General features: G+C 32.8%; 1 protein-coding gene and 1 pseudogene across 1 annotated transcript in view; both read right to left on the bottom strand.

Moving 5' to 3' along the window:
- The window catches only part of LOC145246762 (sucrase-isomaltase, intestinal-like), a 1,547,717-nt gene that overhangs the window by 1,406,536 nt on the left and 120,446 nt on the right, over window positions 1-20,735 (bottom strand). Inside the window, exon 7 of the mRNA XM_080108534.1 lies at window positions 20,166-20,284. Coding sequence (XP_079964660.1) covers window positions 20,166-20,284 — 119 coding nt within the window. The remainder of the gene's footprint in view (window positions 1-20,165; window positions 20,285-20,735) is intronic.
- On the bottom strand, window positions 6,341-6,470 carry LOC145246960 (U2 spliceosomal RNA; annotated as a pseudogene).

The raw sequence follows: 20,735 nt of genomic DNA, 5'->3' as shown, positions 1-20,735 counted from the left end.
TGGGAATTTGGACCAGTAAAACAAATTCGATTTGTTTTTTTATCCAGTAAAATAATTACTAAGGGGTCAAAATTGATAACAATAGAATTTGACTAGCGTAAGTTATACTCTACGCATGAGCAAATATACATTTATACGTTAATGTCAGTTAATTTTTAAGGTTTTGATATCCATCTGGTTAAGATGATACTGAAGAACGCTGGAGCGCTAATTGTTTTGGCTTCGATTCTAACTGATGGCATCCAAGTCATATATTTTGTTTAACTTTTGAAATTATTTCTATACATTAGGTACAATATAATAATCAATAAAGTATTCGACTTATAATAATAAATATGAAATATAAATATTATATTTAAGCGTATTCTACGACCGGCAACCATTACTATATTTTGGGTACAATATAATGATCAACAGAGAATTTGCTCTATAATAATGAACACGAAATCTGCATAAATTAAAAATTATATTTAAGCGTATTCTACGACCGATTAACGCTTGTTGACTTGTTAGTATATATATATATGTAATAGTGACTTTGTCTGTCTGTGTGCGCAACGATATCTACCAAACTACTCTGTTAATTTTGTATCCATATATTTGATATAGGGGATTCTCACCTGTGGAAAAATTCGATTTCGCTTCATTCAGTAAATAATAGCCACTAATTGGTAAAAATTGAAAATCGGAACTTGGCAAGCGTAAGTCGACATACATTACTTCTCTACATGTCATTTTTTAAGTCTAAGTTCTAAGTTTTTTTAGATTTAGCTCGGATGGTAACGATAAGGCTGGAGAGCTATATATTTTGGTTCGATTCCTACTGATTTTTAAATTTGGAAATCGTTACTATATATTGAGTACAGCATGATAAGCAATAGATAATTGGCTCTACAATAACAAATACAGAAATTTTCAAACATTAAAATATCAGATTTAAGAGTATTTTTCGCGTGGGCAACGTCGGGGAGTTTTCTAATATAAATATATATATATATATATATATATATATATATATATATATATATATATATATATATAAGCAAAAACAAGACTTCAAAACAAGGTGTTGGTGGCAACAAAAAGTGTATTTCAATTTACGTTACAATTGTTTCCATGTTCAATTCGACAATTTCAAGCATTATGTCGTTTGAAAATTTTCAAAATCAGCATTTCTTCAGACTTTATGAATAAGCACACCTTTGGCAATGGAGCATTTTTTGAAGAGAAGGAAGGAAGGGGAAATCCTTAGATAAGAAAGGCATACGAGAAACGTCTACCTTTTTTGTGGTTACGGAAAATCCCATGGGATTCTATGCTCCATTGCCAAAAGTGTGCTTATTCATAAAGTCTGAAGAAATGCTGGTTTTGAAAATTTTCAAACGACATAATGCTTGAAATTGTCGAACTGGACATGGAAACAATTGTAACGTAAATTGAAATACACTTTTTGTTGCCACCAACACCTTGTTTTGAAGTCTTATTTTTGCTTACACAGTATATTAATGCTCAATTATAAAATTTGATAATTTTGTAGCTTACTCTTTAAGTCAAACATTTTTGGCTTAAAACTCGTTGGTACATGAAAATTTACTGAATTTCACGAACTCAGTATAATTACATATAAGTCTATATATATATATATATATATATATATATATATATATATATATATATATAAACGTACTGAATGGTGGTTTATGAAATACTCATACACATATCCGTCCCATTGCCAACTTTTTGGGAAATCTGTGTATTAACAATTATTGTGTTGGAGGAGAGGAGTAAAAGCACGCATCTTGTAGGTTAATGAATGCCTTCGACCGATCTTCAACGAGAAGGACTTCGTGCAGACCAGACATTCCTGATGCAACAACAACAACAACAACAACAACAACAAGATACAATAGTGACTTTTCTCTATATTTTGTAAAACTGTGGATGGTTGGTGTATGTGAAAACAAAACATAATAAATATATGTGAACGCATCTCTAGAAAGGTCATCTCTATTTCACAGGAAATATCTTTTGCTAACAGAAAACGAACATTAACATTTAATTATTTAGCAGGTGTTATGTCTGTGTAAGACTTTTCTAGATCATCTAAACGCATTTGTACATGTCTGCGAAACAATATATTCATTTACATCCTCTGTGGGAGATTAGACACAAGATCAGATTGCATAACATGCGGTGCACTGTAGTCTACAAAAATGCTTGAGCAGCCCCGTTCGCATTCCTCAATAGGACGCCCAACAGGATTAGTAATAAACTAACCGCTTCTTCGAGCGTGAACCCCCAAGACTGAAGAGAACTATTCCTCAGCCTGTCAGCAACAAACCAACTGCTGCATCATCTACAACACAAGATGTAATTTCCTCAGTATTTGATAAAGCAGAAGTGTTTGAAAAAAATGTTGCATCAGTTTACACTCTTTGCGATCAGGGTCGCCTTGCCCTTGAATTTCACTCTATGACAGATAACGCTGAGCGATATCCATATATCTGTCCAAGCTATTGTCAAATTTATCATGATCGTAAATACCACAAAACTAACGTGTCCTAACAATAATCAAATGCTAATATTAAGAAGGTACAATTACTACTAGCTCATTTTTTACATAGGAGTCACCACTTATCAAGCGCCAGGGGCCACTCGAGGATAAGGGTTAATGAGTGTATATTAATCGATGGGATAATATCGTAATAATCGTTAATAGTAAAAATTTGGTAAATTGGATTACTTAAGGGGACTGTTCATCAAGAATTTGTTTACATTGGACTTGACGACTATCAAATTGTAGTCAGCTGGAAAACAGACAAAAGGAAGACAGTTTCACACGCGTGAAGTTCTAAGAAAGAAGCTTTGTTCATAGAATGTACGTTTAGGTTTAGTCATGGATAAAGAGTGGTGGTTTCAATTAGATAAGTATTTTTCGTGATAGTTTGGTGAGGGGAGGGACAATAGATGAGAGCTCGGACGAGAACTTGCCATGAAAATGACGATAAAATAGAGACAGGCTCGCAACTTACTTACCGACCAACAATATGGATTTAGGCAAGCCCGTTCCACAGCAGACATTCTAACTGTAATCTCTGAACGTATATACCATTCACTTGGCAAAGCAGGGAAGGGTAGAGTGGTAGCTCTAAATATATCTAAGGCTTTTGACAGGATATTGCACGAAGGTCTTCTCAGGAAAATCAGATCATACAGTATCACTGGAAGAATACTTAACATAATTAATTCCTTCTTAGATAAGAGAAAAATCCAGGTTGTCCTCGATGGCCGTACATCTAAACATATGACATAAATGCGGGAGTGCCTAAGGGGTCTATCCTTGTACCTCTATTATTTCTAATATTGATAAATGACCTCCCTGACAAAATTGTCTGTGAGATGGGTATATATGCTGATGACACCACGCTCTATAACAGACACGACAGGAAAACAAATGAACACATAAAGAAATGGCAGAAACACTAGAGAATGACCTCCAATCTGTAGTGGAATGGAGACAAAAATGGATGGTCACATTCAATGCTGCCAAGACTAAACTTATTTCCTTCAATAACTACAAGAAACCTTCTCTACCACCAATAGCAATGACCAAAGACTCTTTATCTGAAAGCACATCTTTTAAACTCCTCGGCCTAACGTTCACAGAAAACATGAGTTGGAAAAATTACGTTGAGAGCATTGCCAGTACCGCTGCGAAAAAGGTAGGTTCTCTCTACCGTGCTAGAAAGCTACTGACCCCTGAAAGTATCCTGTACCTCTATAAGGCCACCATTCGCCCATGTATGGAGTATTGTTGTCATATTTTGGCCGTTGCATCTGCTACTAGTCTCTCACTCCTAGACAAGGTTCAAAAGAGAGTCGCCAACCTAATAGGTCCTGAACTATCATCGAAGCTTCAGCCTCTGTTCCATCGACGCAATGTTGCATCCCTCTGCCTGTTCTACAAATACTTTAACGGTGTATGTTCCGACGAGCTGCAGCACTTGTACTCCCTCTACGTAAATACCCCCGACAAACCCGACAAGCAGTACTATCCACTCCTCCGCAGTAGAGATCCCTACATGTAAGAGAGCCTTCTACTCCAGTAGTTTCTTCCCCAGAACCGCTAGACTTTGGAACTCCCTACCAGGTTCCTGCTTCCCCAACTGTACTGACATGCAGAAGTTCAAGTGTAACGTTAACCGACATCTTTCTGCCCAACTCCCCACCTAGTATCCTTGTAGCCTGTGTCCCTAATAGTAGCCCCCTACATCAAAATGGCAATGTGCCTTGTTTGGGGTAAAAATGTAATAAAAAAAAAACTTCTTTTCTGTGGTAAATAGGTTGCAAGGAAGAGAAAAAGGCATCTCTCACTAGGGTGGGAAGTCTATTTTGAACTCTGTAATGGCAGGATAAAGTCTTTCTAGTAGCTCCTGCCCAGATGTGGCGACAGTACTCCATCCTTGGATTACCTAGCTTTTATATAGATAGAGAACTGCATCATCAGTGAGATATCTACCAGAGCATGTTTTCCTGTGACCTTGACAACGTATTTGATGTACGTGTTCCATTTCAGATCAGGAGTAAAAGTCAAGCCCAGAAGCTTGTCAAAACGTAGAGCCTCCCCAAAACGAGAGCCATTCATTTCAATTGATGCCAGATGAGGATCAGAGCGTTGATGATTTGAAGATAGAAGCTTTGTTTTAGAAGCATTAAAAGTAACCAGCCACCTCTTTTCCCATTATACCACGTGCTCACCTTCAGAGAGAACTTGGTCATTTACGGCCTTTGATGTGTTGCCATAAATGGTATATTCTTACAAAGCTGTTCGATCGTTGTTTAAAAGGAAAATACTTTCCATTAAACTGGAAAAATTTTCCAGTCTCTATTTAAGAATACTGGAGATCGGTCTTCTGCATTTCAATACAAACCAATCAGTCTTTTGTGCGTTATGGGTAAGTTGTTTGAATATGTGATTAATCAAAAAGTTGTAGCCCATCCCAGCAAAAATGATATACGTATTAACAAAAATATGGATCTTCTCTCGCATGATCAACACCTGGTGTGCTGACTATAATATAACACATAACCAGTTAACCTATTGAAAGCGGTTTCCTTTCTAGAGTTATAGCTCTTAACATATCAAAAACCTATTGATAGAATATGGTAAACCAAGGTTCGCTTAACAAATTTCATAGTTATAGATTATCTGGATATTTCTTCTTAATCATCAAATCCTTTCTACAAACGTAGTCTTTGGTCAGCAGACTAGTATCAACGCCGCCGTTCCGCAAGGATCCGTTCTAGGAACAACCCTCTGCCAAATCAATCAAGAATCAAATGGAGGATTCCTCTGCTTTTTCCTACAGCCTCTTTCTCACAGAAGAGATGTTGCCACTCTCTCTTTATTATATCGCTATTTTCATGGTGTTCGAATAAGCTGCAATCAATGTGAAGTATTCACAGGAAAACCTCTTATAGCTATAACCACTGCAAACAAGTTTCCTTTTCTTTCTTTTTTTTACCTCTACACGAAACGAAATTTTCATGAGAAAAGTTCCTTTGCGAGAACAACATATATCGGGTTGCTTCCTGGCGTACTACAGTACGGTCGTTTTCGAATTCAATGTTAAATAATTCTTGTTGAGCTGTTATTTTAAATAATCAAATTCTGCCCAGTTTCAGCCGTTGTTAGAAATCCTTAAGATGTTTCACCGTCCATCTCATTAACTTTTATTCCAGAGTGACACTTGGTCCTCCATAAGCGATGACTATGTAATATATGAGACATAAATGTTCTTACGTTACTGGACATAATTTTGTAAAACATTAAACTGATTATGATTATGATGATGATCATCATCATCATCGTCGTCGTGACAATAGCGAGGTAAAGTTATATGTGACATGAGAGTGGACTTATTGATTATCGAAATATTAATAATGTTCCGTTACTTTTTAAAAAAGGATTATTTAGATTATTCGAACTGCTTTTCGTAGTGATAGTCCTTTGGGGGTTGAAAGTCTGATCCTTATTCCAGACCATAATAACTAATAATAACTTAAACACTTTTACTTAATAATGGGTGACTGAACAAGAATGATCTACTCAACTTATTGATTAAAAAAAGTGTTCACTTCGAAATTTCGTCCAGGTTCCATAGGTTTGCATAAAGATTCGGTTTGCAAATTCAGTTAATAAGTTTCATTAGCAAGTTCGGGAAGATAAATCCGACAAAGGTCGCGGAGTACATCCGTCGAGACATTGTGAATGTACCTATTTACTATGCCTCCCCACGGGACACAGTTAGACACCAGGGTCGTTTTTTTTAACGTGGAGAAAAGGTACAAAAATAAAAATTGTCTCAGTCGAGAAGGATTTCTCCTCCACCGAAAGAGAACAAGAAATGGAATGGCAGCATCTGAAGAACAGATACTACACTTTGATCTTGGCCTAAAGGCCAAGATATTTTCTAAACTAAGAGACATTGCGAATGTAATGATTAAGATTGCTAATCAACATAAAAGAAAATATTATTTAATCATGAAATTTTCTGTACTTTTCTATAAACTGCTAACAAGGGTTTTATTAGAAGTCATCAAACCCATGCGTCTTTTCCATTCTAAGATCGAAGATTAAAATCATTGTGAAATACTGACTGAAATATCAGTTATTATATGCATGAAAACATGTCACAAATACCGATTCTTCCTTATTCTTACAATAATTTTTACGATGCATTCTCAGGAAGCTGATAGAATAGGATCATTTGGTACAGATATATTTGTACATCTTTATATTTACAATGGCTGAGGTTACGTTCAATGATGATTATTATTATTTGATGATTCTTAAGATCCCTTAAGCTTAAGCTCTAAAATATATTTTGAGGGATATGAATCATATAATGAATTGTCATCAAAGTTAGAATAAGAATTCTAGACATAAGATTTAGTACCATTATATATTAATTTAAATCTTTGTAAAAGGAGCATGCAAAACTTGAACGATTATTTTTCTAGTACATTTACAAATGAATAGCATTATTTTATTATTTAAATAAAATTAGTTATACTTTTATAAGGACGTTAAATTTATAATTTAATGTCTAAACGATATCACAAAAAATTAATTTAACATTCAAAATCGTATTAACAAAAAAATAATTCAGTAAAAATTAAATGGCTTTATTTAAAAAAAAAAAAAATTAAGAAACGAAAATGAAAATCAAAAGACTCCGAGATAACGTTGGTATTTTATGCAATAAACTCGTTGTATTTTTATGGCACTACCATGCAGGACAAAATAGAATTAATAAATGAAATTGATAATTTAAAATATGAATAAGTGAAACAAACATATGCATTTACAAACGTGTATATGCCAGGCCTCCAATCGGGAACTCCAAACTTCACAAGCATAGCTCACCACGAGAACTTCAGAATAAACCAGCACGACTAGAATCGAGTACTGCAGACTTAACAAGCAAAGCTCGAATCGAGAACTTCAGACTAAACCAGTACAACTCGAATTGGGAACTCAAAACTTAACTAGCACCGCTTGAATAGAGAACTAAAACCTTAGCAAGCAAAGCTCGAATCGAGAACTTCAAACAAAACCAGCACAGCTCGAATCAAGAACTCCAGATTTAAAAAGGACACCTCGAACCGAGAACATCAGACTTTACAGTAAAACTCGAGTCAAGAACTCTATACTAAACCAGCACAGTTCGAATCCAGACTTCTAGCAAAGCTCAATCGAGAACTCCAGACTAAACCAGCACAGCTCGAACCGAGAACTCCAGCCTTTACAAGAAAAGCTCGAATCGAGAGCCCCAGAGTTTACTAGCATAGCTTGAATCGATGACTCAAGCATTTACAAGTTAAGCCTGGATCAAGAATTCCAGTTTACCAGCACAGCTCTAATAGAGAACTCCAGACTTTTACAGTGTTGAATATATAAGTAAAATGTAACAACAGATTTGGGTGGAGGAGTCAAGAATAATAAAAATGGACGATTCAAATATCAGATTAAAAGATTAATAGACATCTCGATTAATGCCTGATTGGACGAAAATAACAAGCAAATGTTCTCAAAAAAAAGATGCGTGATTTATTTGAATAATAAATGGATTGTGACCATTCATATAGAAATGAAAAGAATTATATAACTAGCAGATGTACCAGTTCACTTCTTGTAAGTTAAAAATAAACTCGAGCTGAGATCAAAACTAAAATCTAACTGCAGTCAGTCAAGTACGATAACCCTAAGGCCAGCTTGCCACAAACTTTAAAAAGTGTTTTCAAACTTGCTTATTTTTAACAAAGGAAAGCTGTCATGTGAACGATTCGCATATTCGCAGTCGCGAAACAGCTGACAAATAGATAAAAATCCGGTGACCCCCCCCGTACCAATTTTTTAATGTTCACTCCTTAATAGCCTTTATTCTCGGATGAACACCGATTAAAAGTTTTTCACATGTCTGAATACCCTATATACCAAATTTCAAATCTGTATATCCCAAATTCATTGAGTATATAGGTTGAGAGTTGTCCTCAGACACACACATACATTCTCACGTTTATAGGTATATAGATAAAGATGCTGCGAACTTTAAAGAGGTGGGAGAACGGCGAGAGTGTCATCTCGAAAAAGGGTTCGATTAAAACAGTGTTGTAACGAAGAAAGAAATTTCTATTTGCTGAAAACACCAGTAGTCACTCTCTTGAGCTTAATCTTAGATCTGCCTGTGTATTCAATCCTCATGATCATAGTTATTGTTTCACCACGTTTCTGCCAACTCATCCGCTGGCCTTCTTCAGGTGATTAGAAATGCTGAGTCTTGTAATTGTATACCACGTAATTAGTGTCTTCCATAGTAACAGACAAATGAAAATGCAATTTAAAGTAATTACTAGGGATATTCTTGCAAATCTCAGCAATTACCCAAAAAAGGCCAAAGGATAAGTTTACCGAAACGTAGTGAAACAACAATATGATGATGAGGACAACAGTCCAAAAAAGAATAAATATACAAATTATAAAGCCTCATCCAAAAGGATTTTAAAAAATGAATAAATAAAACTTGTAATTTGCCACAATGTAAAACAACATAATTTTTGTGAGTAAGAACTAAGCAGATTCTTTGAGAATAAAAGAAATTCGAAGCACAGGAAAAATCAGGCTCCTCTTTGACTATAAGATATAATTTAGTTCATTCATGCGCTATGACTAAGTATCCAAAAGTTGTCCAGGAAAATCTGAAACTCATGAAAAAGTGAACAAATAAGTCTAAAAAAAAGAACAGGAAAATGAATTTCGAACCAAAGATTTGTATATAATAGAAAATGTATACCAGCTATACGGATCAAGTTGTGTAGGCGTAAAGGTTGAGTTCAAATGAGAACGTGTGATTTGCATTTATGCTAGAGAATATAACTGAAAAACAATGAAATTTATAAGAGGTTTTTCATGTATCTGCCATCAAAAACAAATTAGAAAAATTGTATTTCAATTAAATTATTTTCCAAACACACGAATCTTTTACGTTTCCACATTAATATCGCAAAAAAAAAGCACAGAAACAAATTGCAATTTAAATTCAGAAAGATGAAAGACTTGGTTAACATTTTAATTTCTCTTTAAAACATCATTTATATTTTGATATTGTAAATCAATGTACAACCCTCTCTTTCTTTTTTTGCCTCTTTCTATTTCATACGTCATTTAGAAGGTCACAATAGTATATTTTTATTTAATACGTCATAATAGAATATTTTTATTTAATACGCCATAATAAAATAGTTTTATTACATAGGTTATGATAGAATATTTTCTATTTCATAAGTCATAAAAGAATATTTTCTATTTCATACGTAATTCTGAAATACTTTCCAATTCATACATCATTAAATATTTTCTATTCCATATGTCATAATAGAATACTTTCAATTTAATACCTCATCATAGAATATTTTTGTTTCAGCTCTTCTCTATATAAACAATGTGCTATAGGCCTATTACCTCTACATTTGCTCGATAATCGTACATTCCTATATTTTTTGGTGAGAGTTCACTGCCAAAACATGTAAGAATCAACGAAAGTTATAAAATCTTTTCTCTCTATTTAATTCCTCCTTTTCCTGCTCCCCATTTACACCGCCGCTTCAGCGTTCACGAGGGACTAATACGAACGCACACCGATTTCGGGTTTTGTAGTTGCATACAAAAGCTGAAATGCTTCCTTTTGCGGGATACGCACCACGCCTAATTATACATTGCTTATTTACTTCGACACATTATTACACTAGGAAAAAAACGATTCTCGCCTTTTCTTGGTGATTCATTTTCTTTTCTTTTCTTTTCCATTACCATATAATATATCATTTCCTTTTCCTTTAGTTTCGTTTCGTTCGATGCTAAATATTAATTTTCCCGTTATCGCATTACAAAATGTAAACTGTCAAATTTACACGTAAAGCGATTACAAAGAAATCAATCTCGATTAGTCAAAAATCAATTTATGAGTGTTTTAAAATATTTACCGACTCGCATCGAAAACTAATACATTTAAAAATGTAAACATTGCATTTCGATATGCATCTCTAACAACCTCAGTTCCGGTTTACTGCGTTTCGTATGCTTTCGTTTCGTTTCTTTCATGTTCCCCATTTTTCCGATTTCATTGCGATTGTAAACATCGTTACGATATAACTCAAAGCACAATTAATTTCACTATCGATGCTATTCTTAACACAAACAAGGTGTTTTCTTTTTTGTAATTTTTACTTCAATATCTTAGGACTTTAATTTATTAATTATCTTGCAATTACACCAAGACAACTGTTATTTATCTCTAGTTGGATTTTTACATTGGATTTCTTAAAGTTCAAATTTTAACTGAATTAGATGGCCGTGAACAAATTTCTCATAAATTTTTTCCTCGCGTGTACAAACACTTTTTCCAATTTTTAATTTTGTAATTAACTTTTGGCCTTAATTTTCAAATTCCTATTTCAGTCGCCTAAATTACTTAGTGCGAAAGGAGCATAGGAATTTCTGCATAAAATGATATGCCGGTACATTATTACTTTACGGCAAAATCATCGTTCACATTCTACATGTGTACTTCTATAGGTTTCCGGGTATGCTGACACGGTTACGGGTTGTCTATTCAGAAAGCCGTTCTTAACATGTGGAGGTTTGGGGTGTCTATTCCGGGACCCGTTTAATTGGACATATTTCGATTTCATTAATGAGAACGGACAACTTTTCCATAGAACATTTGGGGTTATTAACAACAGATTCTCACATGACATATTCATCAGGGTTAAAACTGGGCGAGCGCCATTTGAAAACTGAAACAAAACAAAACCATTTATTGTATAATAATTTATCAAAATATAATTGGACAAACATTTAGTGAGAAATTGACGTAAAAAAATTTATTAAAAAATCCCGTAATGAAAGCAACATTGCATTTTTATAAATTAGTTTTTTTTTTTTTTTTAACTTTGAAATCATCTTACATGACTGTTTTCTTCTTTTTAAAACTGGGAAGTTGTTTTTGCATTTCTTTATTTTCGGTTTGAACTGCAATCGTTATCCAGTTACTACGTTTTTTTATTTATTTCATGCTTCCGCCATAACTATTTTTGTTCACGTGTAGAAACAGTTGTTTTTCTTTTCAGTTGGGGAAATTAACTTTTGTCATACATGCATAAATTGATTTTTGACTAATCGAGATTGATTTGTTTGTAATCGCTTTACGTGCAAATTTGACAGTTTACATTTTGTAATGCGATAACGGGAAAATCCAATTCCTATTTCAGTCACCTAAATTACTTCGTGTGACAGGAGTTTGCGAATCTATTGTCAAACCTAAATATTTATTAAAATTAAATATTATGAACATTAATAAACTATATTAGGTAACATTTGCATAGAATGGAATGCTTTATGGTTGTGGTAAAAATGGAACGGAAATTTACTTTTCTTTCCATTTTCAATTCGGTACATTATTACATTACGTCAAACTCATGGTCCACATTATACATGTACACTTCTATAGGTTTTCGGGTATGCTAACAAGATAAGGGTGTATACTCCGAAATCTGTTCTTAACATGGGGAGATTTGTGATGTCTATTCCGAGACCCGTTTCAATGATAAAATGACATGACATATTCATCATGGTTTAAACTGGGCGAGCGCCATTTGAAACAAAACCAAAACAAAACCTAAACATTTATTTCATAAAAATTTTATCAAAATATAATTGGAAAAACAATAATTGAAAAGTTTGCGTACAAACATTATAATTTTAATAAAACAATTTGGTAATGAAAGCAACATTGGATTTTTATAAAACAGTTTTCTTTTTTTATTTTTTTATTTTTGAACAAATAAATAATTGGAAACGTTATTTTGAATTAAAGCAACTTTGATATGTCAACAACAAATTAACTTAAATGATTGTTTTTTCTTTTTATAACGGGGAAGTGGGTTGTCTTTTATTTATTTTTTTTTTTTTTTGGTTTTGTTTTGTTTTAACGGCCATCGTTCGACAGTTTAAATTTTGAGTTATTTATTGCATGCTTCGGCCATAGTCAAACCACAATTTACACAGAAGGTGCGTTAAATAAAATAACGTCTCCAATTTCGGCAATAAAGTGTAGAAGCACCGTTATTCTTTGAATTATATTCGTTGGAGGTACAATTTTTAAAAAAATTAAAACGGACCGAAATTTAAGTTTCCCTTCCATTTTTACAACAAATGAACAAATAAGTGGGATTGATTTACTAGGATTTTCATTAGAAGCTGAGCACTTATTAAAATCATTTTATTGTTGAATTTTTGCATTTTGATTACATTTGTTAGTTTGCCATCGCTGATAGACCACTTCAAAAATTGAACACGAGACGAAATTAATGGTTAGGGTTCAACCGGCAATCACCGGATTCAGCCGAGCGTTGTTTAAATGTTGAAACACTAAATCAACATTTTATTTTTTCCATAATTAATTAATTAATGATGGGAGTATTTTTCTGTTTATTTTCTTAACATCTGTTGACAAAAAAATAATTTGTACATTCTCTTGAAAAAAAAATTTTCTCTACTTTTACCTAACTATTTACAGTGTTCATATAAAGCATTCATCTTTTCTTTTTATAATAAAAATTCCGTTTGCAAAAAGAAATATTTACTGCCAATTTTCTTTTTTTAAAAAAGTGCAAGTTTTCCAGAAAAAAAACTTTCCCCTAACAATTTATGGTAAAAAAGGAATCTTTTTGTAGGAAAAAAAAATTGCAGAAAATATTAAAAGTAAATAAACAATACAACATGACATTTTTCTTGAGGAATGTTTCATTTTAACAAACTGAGCCACAACAACGCGTACAGTACGTCATAAATAATATTTTCTATTTCATACATCATGATGGATCATTTTCTATTTCATATGTTATGATAGAATATTTTTTATTTAATACGTGATAATAAAATATTTCTATTTGATACGTCATATTAGAACATTTTTTATTTCATACGTCCTAAAATAATATTTCCTATTTCATACGTCATTATAGAATACTTTCTATTTCATAATAAAATGATTTAATTCGTTGATTGGTTGGTTGGTTGGTTGATTGGTTGGTTGGTTGGTTGGTTGGTTGTTTTTGGTTTACGGCATATCAACCCTTTTTCAGGTTATTTAATGCCGAATCCAAAGATTTTGAAGAAAAAAAATTAATAGAATATATTTATTGTTTTCAAGTCGGTTTCTATTCAACCCATAGTTGGGACCCTAACAGGTACTATCACTCCGGGTCAGAGTGAACCTGGGAGCAATGGCAATTAAAGGGTGGTTTCACACTCCCCAAAGCCCGCAAGCTGGGGCCTCACCACTGGATATAGTTTAAGGTCATATCCAGAACCATGATTTAATAGTTTCTATTTCATACATCATGATTTAACACTTTCGATTTAATACGTTATGATAAAATATTTTCTATTGCAAACGTTATGATTCTTTTTTGTTTCATGCGTCATAATACAATATTTTTATTTCATACGTTATAAAAGATTTTTATTTCGTACGTCATAATAGAATATGTTCTATTTCATACGTCTCGATGGAATATTTTTAATGTATCGGATAAAGTAGATTTTTATAAATTAACACATGATGGCTATGACTATTTTCTTGACCTTAGACACAAGGTCAAGTGTCGGTATAATGAAAGTATTTCTGTGGAACGAACAGGATCTAAACTTTAGCACACTCAGGTTTCCAGCTTGTGCCGTTAACCACTTAGCTACTATCAGACAATGAATATTATTATGTTAGAAAATAGAATTAGCCGTTTCTACATCACGTTACTTGAGGATCTTTTTATTTTTATTTTTGTTTTTTGTTTTTAATGCTTTTTAAACTATACCAGTTGGTTTTTATACCATTTTAAATATAATTTTGAAAAATAAATAAAATTATTGCGATATCTTTTGTCAAAACTTATTCAACAAGTGAAATAGTTCTACATTACTCTCAATTTTCTATCGATCAAAAAATAATGCATTCTTTTTTTAACTTTTAACAAAAGATTAAAACGCTGCAGAATAAACAGAAATGATCTTGGCAGATTTAATTTCGTTATGTGGTTGCAGTTTTTATTTCAATAAATAAGTGATGTATAGTAAATACAATAATGATATGTAAGTTACGCAGAGGCGAGAAATACACGAGAGCTTGCCTCTTAAATTGTATTAATATATGTATTATAAAATCTATACCGCATAGCACTTGTTTAAAAGTCATCGGAGTATGAATGTGCTCTCGGAGTGCCTTCTTCACAGTGTTTTCATAAACTTTATGAAAGCATGGAACGGCGAACACGACGCTAATTAAATGTCTTTGTTTCCCCCAGGGTGAAACGTGATCCGAAACAATCGACAAAGCGCACATAATAAAATCGATTTTCAAACTAAATCAAAAAGTCGTTGTTTAATATTGAAACTTGATTCCTGTAGAAATTTGTTGATAATTTCATGTTTTTCTTGTTGTTGTTGTCGTCGTCGTTGTTTTATAAATTTGAATATTTTAAACGAGAATTTGCTGTGTTCGTCTAAGCAACAAAAACAAGTGTTGAATTTTGAAGACCGCGCAAAAGTTTCTGTTGATGTTTTGCAATAGGTTTAACAATCATCATACTAGGCAATTATATTCTTTACACACCAGTCGCGTATATCTTATCATAACACAGGTCCATACAAAATTTCGGCCAAATCGGCCAAGTAGTTTCCGAGAAAACTTTTCGAGTAAACGTCATATTGTGGTGACGAATTCTTATTTATCCTTTACTTTGCCTCAAACGGATACCGTAATACTTAGTCTGCTGTATCGATGTATATTGTTGTCGTGCTATGGAGAATTTTAAATATGTATTTGAAAGTCGAACTTTGTGAAAATTGTCATCGTGCTATGGAGAATTTTAAGTAAATATTCGAGAGTCGAATTTTGGAAAATTGTCGTCTTCATGAAATGAGAAAGTTAAATTGCGATTCGACAGAGGTCCGTACAAAATTGCAACCAGATCGGCCTAGTAGTTTCCGAGAAAAAGTGGAATTGACAAACAGACAAACAAACAGAGAAATATAATGTAGAAGATTCTAAAATCAGAAACAGGTTTTTATTAAAATGTATTTATTTCATCAGCCCGTTTTACGCAGTTTTATTTAATCTGCGCGTTTAACGCAGTTCTATTAAAAACTTAAGCGTCACCAGTCAACATACCGACAAAACGTCATATTTAGATATATGGACGCATCCAAAATTGCTAGTACAGACTTAAAAGTGACAGCCCGACGAATATGATGTACTTTCAAACTAAAACGTGCCATTTCAAATACTATTTCGACCTAAGTCTGACAGTTCAATATAAGAGCGCTTTTAATGTTACTTGTGACAGACCGACGAAAATGCTCTTTCCAAGTAAAGCATTAATAGTATATATATATATATATATATATATATATATATATATAGAGAGAGAGAGAGAGAGAGAGAGAGAGAGAGAGACGGATCTTCAGAGCTTCGTTTGAAAATATTTGTACACATCTAAAAAAGAAGGTTTAAACCATGCAGATCGGTGATTATGATAGTTTAAGTGAATTCAACACGTAACAAATCGATACAATGATCCATCCATCGACCGAGCCTCTTTTTGAGATTTGTGGATGCATTCTAAATCCTATTCCAAACTTAAACGTGACAAACGATAAAGAAATGTAAATATAACCGTGACGTACAGATTAAAATGCTATGAAGACTTATCATGACTGACTAACAAATTGTAATTTCAAATTTAACCGTAACATCAAACTTCTATGTAAACTTATTTAAATTTAAACTTAAGTATGACTGACTGATGAAATATATTTCAAATTTAACCGTGACATCAAACTTCTATTTAAACTTATTTAAATTTAAACTTAAGTATGACTGACTGATGAAATAAATTTCAAATTTAACCGTGACATCAAACTTCTATTTAAACTTATTTAAATTTAAACTTAAGTATGACTGACTGATGAAATATATTTCAAATTTAACCGTGACATCAAACTTCTATTTAAACTTATTTAAATTTAAACTTAAGTATGACTGACTGATGAAATAAATTTCAAATTTAACCGTGACATCAAACTTCTATTTAAACCTATTTAACTTTAAACTTAAGTATCACTCACTGATGAAATTAATTTCAAATTTAACCGTGACATCAAACTTCTATTTAAACTTATTTAAATTTAAGCTTAAGTATGACTGACTGATGTGTGACCTACTGACGAAAACGTAATTTCAAATGTAACTGTAACAGACAGATGTAAATGTTATTTAAATTTAAACGTGATTGACCGAGAAAAATGTGATTTCAAATGTAACTTGACGGACAGATTAAAATGATATTTACATTTAAGCATAACTGGATGAAGAAAATGCAATTTCAAACAGAACTGTGATAACCAGATTAGAATTACATTTAAAGTTAAGCGCGATTTACGAAGAAAATATAATTTCAAATATAACCTCCACTGACAGATGCAAATGCCATTTAAACTGAAGAAAATATAATTTCAGATTTTATTATGACGAGAAAGTGAAAATACTATTTAAATTGAAGTGTTTCTAACCGACTAAAATGTAATTTAAAATGTAACAGACAAACAGACAAACAGACAGAGGAAAGTGCTATATACTTTATTCATGGCAGATTGCTACATCGACTGTCGTAACGAGAGACGTTTATTTTTTAAATGTTGATGAAACAAAAAAAAAATGTTTCAAACTTTAACGTGACATTAATGGAAATTTAGTTTCAAACTTAAGCATGATAACTCGATAAATTTAATATTTCACACTTGCCAGTTTAGTTTATATGTTATTTCAAATCTAAGCGTCATAAATCGGCCGGCGTACAAAGCTTCCTATTTATGTACTAGCGGGAGCCTCCCAGCCTTGCTGGGTCGTAAAATGAGCTTATATATATATATATATATATATATATATATATATATATATATATATATATATATATATATATATATATATATATATTAATTCGTGAACATTTCGTATTTCTTATTATAGAGCCAATTCTCTATTCAATATTATATTGTAATAATAATAATACATGGTGGTGACTTCACATTTAAAAAAAATGATTTGGATGTTATTAGCTAGACTTGAAACCAAAACGCTCCAGCCGCGTCTCAAACGTATGTGGCTATCGATATATGGTAAGAAAGCTTTAATATTAACCGACTTGAAAAAGAATTGGATTTTTTCATGCGTAAAAAGCAATAAAATATGTCGGCAAGTTGAAATGAAGTTTGTATTTCAACTTACCGATATATGTTTATGCGAATCATTTATTCATTCGAACAAATATTTTACTCGTTATAAACCCTCCTTGTTGTATTATTGCTATTTCGTGTTACTTTCAGTGTTATGTGACCAGCAGTTTAAGAGTTCATCCGTTAAATATTTACACAGACAGACACATACAGTCCTGGACAAAATCATAAAAAATAATTATTAGATCAGGGTTAAGATTTCGAATGAAGCAGATTTCATTTTTTTTCCATCGTATTTTCCCTTTTGGCAATGGTTTCAACCATTTGTTTGATTAAAAATTCGATAATATGCGTAAACGCTTACTTTCTTAAGTTGTCTTATGATTTTGACCAGGACTGTATATCTACTGTTTTATTTATAAAATTTTGTACGTATTAAATATTTACTATTGTAAATAGTCATTTTAAGTCAGGAATGTCAGTCGCTATATTTTGCTTTACTGATTTTAATTTATTTACCTTTTTTCTGTACTCTCTAACAGAAATAATGTTACTAGTCTTGTGATAAATGATAAACGCTAACCTTTTATGCATTTCTCCACGTTGAAATCTGATCTTGTGCCTAATTTCGTCATCATAGGAATGCAAATAAATGAGTAACGTGGTTTGAAATGCATTTATTTGCATATGGATGAACCAGCTGCGTTAAAGAGGACGGAGCTCGGAGAAGAGATGGTCGTTTTGTCAGCAAAGAGAACGTCGGGGTATAAAACGTCGTGCGAATGTTGTCAATTCTTTTTTTTTACGATATTATTAAATTGAATGCTATTTTCAGAATGAAGAACAGTAAAGTTAATGCGATCGAGACGAGAGAATTTTGAATACGCATTCAAAAGTTCGATTTTGAAATTTGTCCTAAGAATTTTAAATAAGAATTAGAAATGTATTTAATTTATTTATTTGCAAACTGTTATCATCATAGTTGTTTTGTTTCATCACGTTTCGGCCAACTATTCCTCTGACCTTCTTCAGATGGTTCTCCCGTCGCAGTAAACTACCTGGAGAAGCCCAGAGGTTTAGTAGGCTGAAATGTGGTAAAACAACAATTATAAAAACAAATAAATATACAAATTACTCATCTCAAAGGATTCTGATAGAATAATATACGAAAATTAGACAGCCTGGCTTTTTGAAAAGTGTCGTGTTATGGAGAATTTTAAATGACCATTCAAAAGTCGGACGTTGTGGAAATTGGTGTCATGTTATGGATAGTTTTAAATCTGCACTCAAGAATCAGACTTTGTGAAAATCTCCTTTTGCTATGTAATATTTTAAAAACGTATTTGAGAGTCAGACTTTGTGAAAATTGTTGTCGTACTATGGAGAATTTTAAATATGTATTCGAAAGTCGAACTTTGTGAAAATTGTCATCGTGCTATGGAGAATTTTAAGTAAATATTCGAGAGTCGAATTTTGGAAAATTGTCGTCTTCATAAAATGAGAAAGTTAAATTGCGATTCGAACCGAATTTTTGAAAATTGGAGTCAGCATGTTATGGAGAAGATAATTGCGATTTGAGTCGGACATTTAATGTTTCAAAGTCAAGAAAAATGTGGATGGCTACATATGTCTAGCCATGTACGGAAGACTAGTTGTGTCTAGCTGTGTACGAAGAGCTAATTTAGTCTAGCCGAGTATGTCTGATCGTGTAGAGTGAGCCAGCTGTGTTCATCTGTGTAAAACGCCCTGCAGACGTAAATGCCGATCTGAGTATATTTTGAAGGATCATAGTGGCGTGTGGTTTGAAATGCATTTATTTGCATATGAATTGATTAGCTACGTTAAAGAGAACGAATTCGAGAGAAGAGATGGTCGAGTTTTTGGAACCAAAGTCGAAATGTAAGATTTCGTGCGAATACTGTACATCCCTATTTTTTATGAGATCTTATTATTATTTGGATTAATCGGATTATTGTTCTCATCTTGAGTAGTATTTTCACAACGTTTCGGTCGATGTAACCTCCGGCCTTCTTCAGGTGTATCTTGTCGAATTCGGGAATTTGGACGGAATTTCGAATAAAACCCTTTATTTACTTAACGGGGGCAACATTAAATTCAATTAGAAATGACTTGATATAGGTCCTAAGTAATTCGAAATTGCATTTCTCGGTCGCCCACACTGGGAATTGAACCTTCAACCTTCCTGCGACCTTGCGTCTTAGAAGATATATGAACTTTGAATAAATGGAGGCAGACAGACACACAGACATAGTAAGTTTAATATTAAAAGAGATATGTGGATGTTATTTACCTGTGTATATTCTTTAACAACATCTTCCGGTGTGGGTCCGAGAAAAATGTAAAAATCGAGGATTCCGCCTATCGTTCGGTAAGTTACGGCAGGTGTTGGTGATTGCTGGAGCAATATATCTGCGAATAAAATTACCGTTTTATAATCTGTCCTTCGACAGTGTTCTCACGAACATTCATGACGACTGAATCGGCGAAGTAAAAAAAAAGTTTAAAAGAGAAAACGAAAAGAACAAATATATAAATGTAAGAAGTTGAAAAACAAAAAATGGAAATGCATTTGCTTTTATCAATTCCCTTCCTACTTGAAATTGATTTGTTCGGGATGTTTTTACTGTTCAATTTTGTGGGAACAGACGCTTACGTGTATTCTAATTGAACGAATTATATATATACTAGCGGGGGTACCCGGCGTTGCCCGGGTGTTTGGAGGTGTGTATGTAGGAGGGGCCCTGTTTTAATACATATATAAAAAAAAACACGATGTTATTAAAAATTTGAAAACCCAAAACAAAGCAAAACCGCGAACAAATGTTAAAAAAAAAGGGAAAAAAGGTGTAAAAGAGGAAAG

The sequence above is a fragment of the Euprymna scolopes genome, chromosome 24, assembly GCF_053919585.1.
Source record: "Euprymna scolopes isolate OS-2025 chromosome 24, ASM5391958v1, whole genome shotgun sequence".
NCBI lineage: Eukaryota > Metazoa > Mollusca > Cephalopoda > Sepiida > Sepiolidae > Euprymna > Euprymna scolopes.
This window is presented reverse-complemented; position numbering and strand designations above follow the sequence as displayed.